At 61.6% G+C, this 3,729-nt stretch overlaps 1 protein-coding gene across 1 annotated transcript; it reads left to right on the top strand.

The window, feature by feature from the left end:
- The first annotated feature begins 664 nt into the window (after positions 1–664).
- TMEM86B (transmembrane protein 86B) lies at positions 665–2,828 on the top strand. Its single transcript, XM_008538020.2, has 3 exons — positions 665–888; positions 1,205–1,439; positions 2,118–2,828. The coding sequence occupies exons 1-3, from the start codon at positions 811–813 to the stop codon at positions 2,498–2,500; spliced, it is 696 nt and encodes a 231-aa protein (XP_008536242.1). The 5' UTR covers positions 665–810; the 3' UTR covers positions 2,501–2,828.
- Positions 2,829–3,729: the final 901 nt, after the last annotated feature.

Here is a 3,729-nt window from a genome sequence, read left to right as displayed (position 1 = left end):
CTCCTGCCACTCAGACCTTGGGTTCCGGGCCCTAGGGAGGGAGAGCCTGACCCGTCCCGGCACCGTGGCCTCGGGACCCCAGCCCTCCCTCAGCCTTGGGCTGTGATCCTCAAAGAGTGTGGAAAGAGGCTCCAAACCTCTGTCCTCTGCCAGGGGTGGTGACACTTCTGTTCAGACCAGGAGGGGGTTTACCAGGAGGAGGACCCAAGCCTGGCCTGCCTTGTCTGCCACCTGGACCCGGTGACCATCTCTGGGGACCCAGTAGGTCCAGGCCTTCCACACGAAAAATCACAGCATAGACCAAGTTCGCTTGTGCAACATGTATGTGACATCCAGAGCTGTGGGCCAGCATGGTGACGATGACCTTGGATAACTCATTCTTGGCGTGCACTCGTTCCGTTTGTGGTGGAGGCACCTGAGGCCCATCCGTTCTGCGGGGAAGGAGCCCTGCTGAGGCCAGAGCCTGGGACTTCGGGGCTGCGGCGGGAGCCCAGGGACCCTAGGGCGGTGAGGGGAGGAGGGAGTTTCCATCCTGTCAGCCGAGATGTAGGGTGTCGGTGCTGCCCTGCCCCAACTCCGCATTCCCTTCGACTGGGCACTGGACAACGGGAGGGGCATTTGTAGCCGCAGCCCCTGGGGGATGGGGGCTGTGGGGAGAGCAGGGACCCCTGGGTCCCAGGGCCCCTTATCAGCGGGTGCCAGGCAGCTCCCTGGGCCCTGTTATCAGTCCCAGAGTCCACAGGACGCTCCTAGGGTTAACGTGTAACCACACGCTGTCCCTTCCACCCCCAAAGCCACTGGTGTCCACATATGAGCCACTCGGGGGGCTCACAGGCCAACATGGACGCTGGGAAAGAGGGGCTGCCCCGGAAGCCTCGCTCCGCCCAAGTGAGGGCCGTCCAGGGTAGGGGGGCTGGTCTTGGGTTTCTGGGAACCCAAGCAGCCTGGAGGTATTGGGGGCCCTGCCTCCCGGGAGGCTGGGTTCTGTGGGGTTGAGCCACCCTGCCAACACCACAGCATGGGTGGGGTCCCCAGGTTGGGGTGGGGTGGAAACCCCCAGACCTGAGTCCTGGCCTGGTGGGCCCTGACCCCAAGGGCTGGGGACTGGCTGCGACCCCCGAGGCCAGGAGGGTTTTGGAGCCTTGTCACGGGGCTGGGGGCTGGGCTTAGCTGCAGAGGCTCAGCAACCCCCTGTCCCCCGAAGCCACCACACGTGGGCAGGTGCCTGAGCCTCTTCTTCCTCGCCTGTGCTGCCTACTTCATCCTGTGGATCCCCGGGGACCCACCGTCCTGCATCGGTGCCCTGGTCAAGTGCCTGCCCATCCTCTGCCTGGTGGCGCTCCTGTGGGCCGTGCGTGCCAGAGTAGTCCTGCAGGGGGCCCTGCTGTCCTCAGCCGTGGGGGACGCCTGCCTCGTCTGGCCTGCCGCCTTTCTCTACGGTGAGTGGGGCTGTACTGCTCCTTTCTGACCCCCATGCAGAGGGATCTGGGGCAGGGGGACCCTCCCCAGTAGGGTGCCTGCCGGGAGCCAGGCAGCATTCAAAGGCACAGGGGAGCAGCAGTGACCGAGACACATCCAAACCCCTGTCCTCGCGGAGCTCTTGTCCCGCTGTGGGCTGGGCCGTGCTGCTTTAGAAGGTGTGAGTGGCACCTGGGCCAGGGGTTGACATCTTGAGTAGACTGGTCGAGGACGGCCTCACTGAGAAGGTAATATCTTGAAGGGGGTGCGGGAGCCAGTGCCAGCCCATCTGGGGAAGGCTTGTCCAGGCAGAGAGTCTGGCGAGTGCAAAGGCCATGGGGTAGGGGCGTGCGGTGTGTCCTCCCAACGGCTCGGTGGGTGGAGCCGAGCAGGGAGCCAAGCGGGATGGAGAGTCAGTGGACAGTTGTGAGCAGAGTAAGAACAGATGCAGCCTGCTTCTTAGGATCACTGTGGTGCCAAAGGCAGGGAGAAGGGAGGCACCAAGGAGGCCGGTGTAGTAGTCCCGGCAGATGAGGGTGGCATGGCCGAGATAGGAGCTGGTGCTCTGGGACAGTCCTTTCCGTGAGGCTCTGGGCAGTGAGCCAATGGGGGGATGCAGGACTAGGGGTTCACCGGGCACCCCCACCCGTCTCCTCCAGGAGTGGCCACCTTCACCGTGGCCCACCTGTTCTACCTCTGGGCCTTCGGCCTGACTCCGCTGCAGCCAGGCCTCCTGCTGCCTGTCGTCCTGGTCTTTGTCCCCTACTACGGCCTCCTGCTGCCGCATTTGTTGCCCGACATGCTCCTGCCCCTGACAGCGTATGTGCTGGTCCTGGCTGCCATGCTGTGGCGTGGCCTGGCCAGAGGCGGGAGCGCCGGCTGGGGCTCACTGCTCTTCACGCTCTCGGATGCCCTGCTGGCCTGGGATACCTTTGCCCAGCCCCTGCCCTACGCCCGCCTGGCAGTCATGGCCACCTACTACTCCGCCCAGGTCCTTATCGCCCTGTCGGGCTTCCGGGGCCCTGGGCTCAAGACCAACTAAGCAGGGGCCATGGTGGGCTGGTCTCCGCCCCCTCCCCTCCCACAAGGGCCTGGACGTCCCAGACCGGCTCACCTGAGAAACTCCCTCGGGGCTAGGAACCAGGCTCCCCAGACTGCTGTCCACAGGCGCTGGCTGTCTGGAGACGTGTGGGAACTGTTCGCAGAACCCCGAATCCGCCACCATGTTCCCACCGCCTTCCTCCTGGTCCGTTTCCAGGCCCTTCAGCCAGGCCCACGCTGGGCCCTCCCCAGCCTCCCACTGCCTGCCCGCTTCCCTCTGGCTCTCAGCTGTTTTTCTGTGGCCTGAGTAAAGTGGACTTTGAAATGGCGACATCTCTTGTTATTTTGAGAGGGGTATGGGGGGAGGGTGATCACAATAATAACAGCAAACGGTTCTTTTTATTTTTGCACAAGATTTACCATTTTACCATTTTAAGGGACGATTCAGTGACATTAAGTGCGTTCACAGTGTCACGCACTGAATCTTTTTTTATTCTTCTGGTCAGAACACTTACTGTGAGGTGTACCCTTGTAACACGTTTTTGTGTCCAGTGCAGTGTTGTAACTATACGCCCAGCAAGCTCCCTGTGGCGAGGCCTGGCGCCTGGGGCTGGTGGGACGTGGACTCCACCCCTGTGCTGGGCCCTGTGGTGGCCACGGGGCTTCGTTATGTTGCACAGATGAGGATTTTACAGATCGAGGCTGGGAGGAGACCAGTCCATGGGTTAGTTCCTATGGCTCCTGTCCCAAATTACAGCCGCCTGGGTCGCTTAAAACAACAGAAATTTAGTCTCTCTGTTCTGGAGGCCAGACACCCGAAATCAGGGTGTGGGCAGGGCCGCGCTACCTCCAAGACTCGAGGGGAGGATGCTTGCTGCCTCTCCCAGCTCCTGGTGGCCGCAGCCATCCCTGGTGTTCCTCGAACTCTGCCTCCATCTTCACACAGCGTTCTCCCTCTGGCTCTGTCCTCGCCAAGGACACCAGTCATTGGATTTAGGCCCACCCTAAATCCAGGGTGATGGCAACTTGAGATCATCCATTACGTCTGCAAAGACCCTATTTCTAAATAACGTCACATCCATGAGTACGGGGCCTTATGGCTTGGGCACACCTCTTTGGGGGACACAGTTCAACCCGTTAGAGTCACATATAATATCAGGAGAGGAGCAGCTTGAGGAGGTGGGTAGACTCGAAGATGGCGGGACCTTGGAGGAAGGGGTTGGTAGCAGT

This window comes from Equus przewalskii, chromosome 9 (genome assembly GCF_037783145.1).
Source record: "Equus przewalskii isolate Varuska chromosome 9, EquPr2, whole genome shotgun sequence".
Taxonomy (NCBI): Eukaryota; Metazoa; Chordata; class Mammalia; order Perissodactyla; family Equidae; genus Equus; species Equus przewalskii.
This window is presented reverse-complemented; position numbering and strand designations above follow the sequence as displayed.

Excerpts from the sequence above, each read along its gene's own strand:
- TMEM86B (XM_008538020.2), top strand. The coding sequence starts at position 811 with ATGAGCCACTCGGGGGGCTCACAGGCCAACATGGACGCTGGGAAAGAG. Across the intron at positions 889-1,204 it reads GGAAGCCTCGCTCCGCCCAA|CCACCACACGTGGGCAGGTG; the intron begins GTGAGGGCCGTC and ends TGTCCCCCGAAG. Across the intron at positions 1,440-2,117 it reads GCCTGCCGCCTTTCTCTACG|GAGTGGCCACCTTCACCGTG; the intron begins GTGAGTGGGGCT and ends CGTCTCCTCCAG.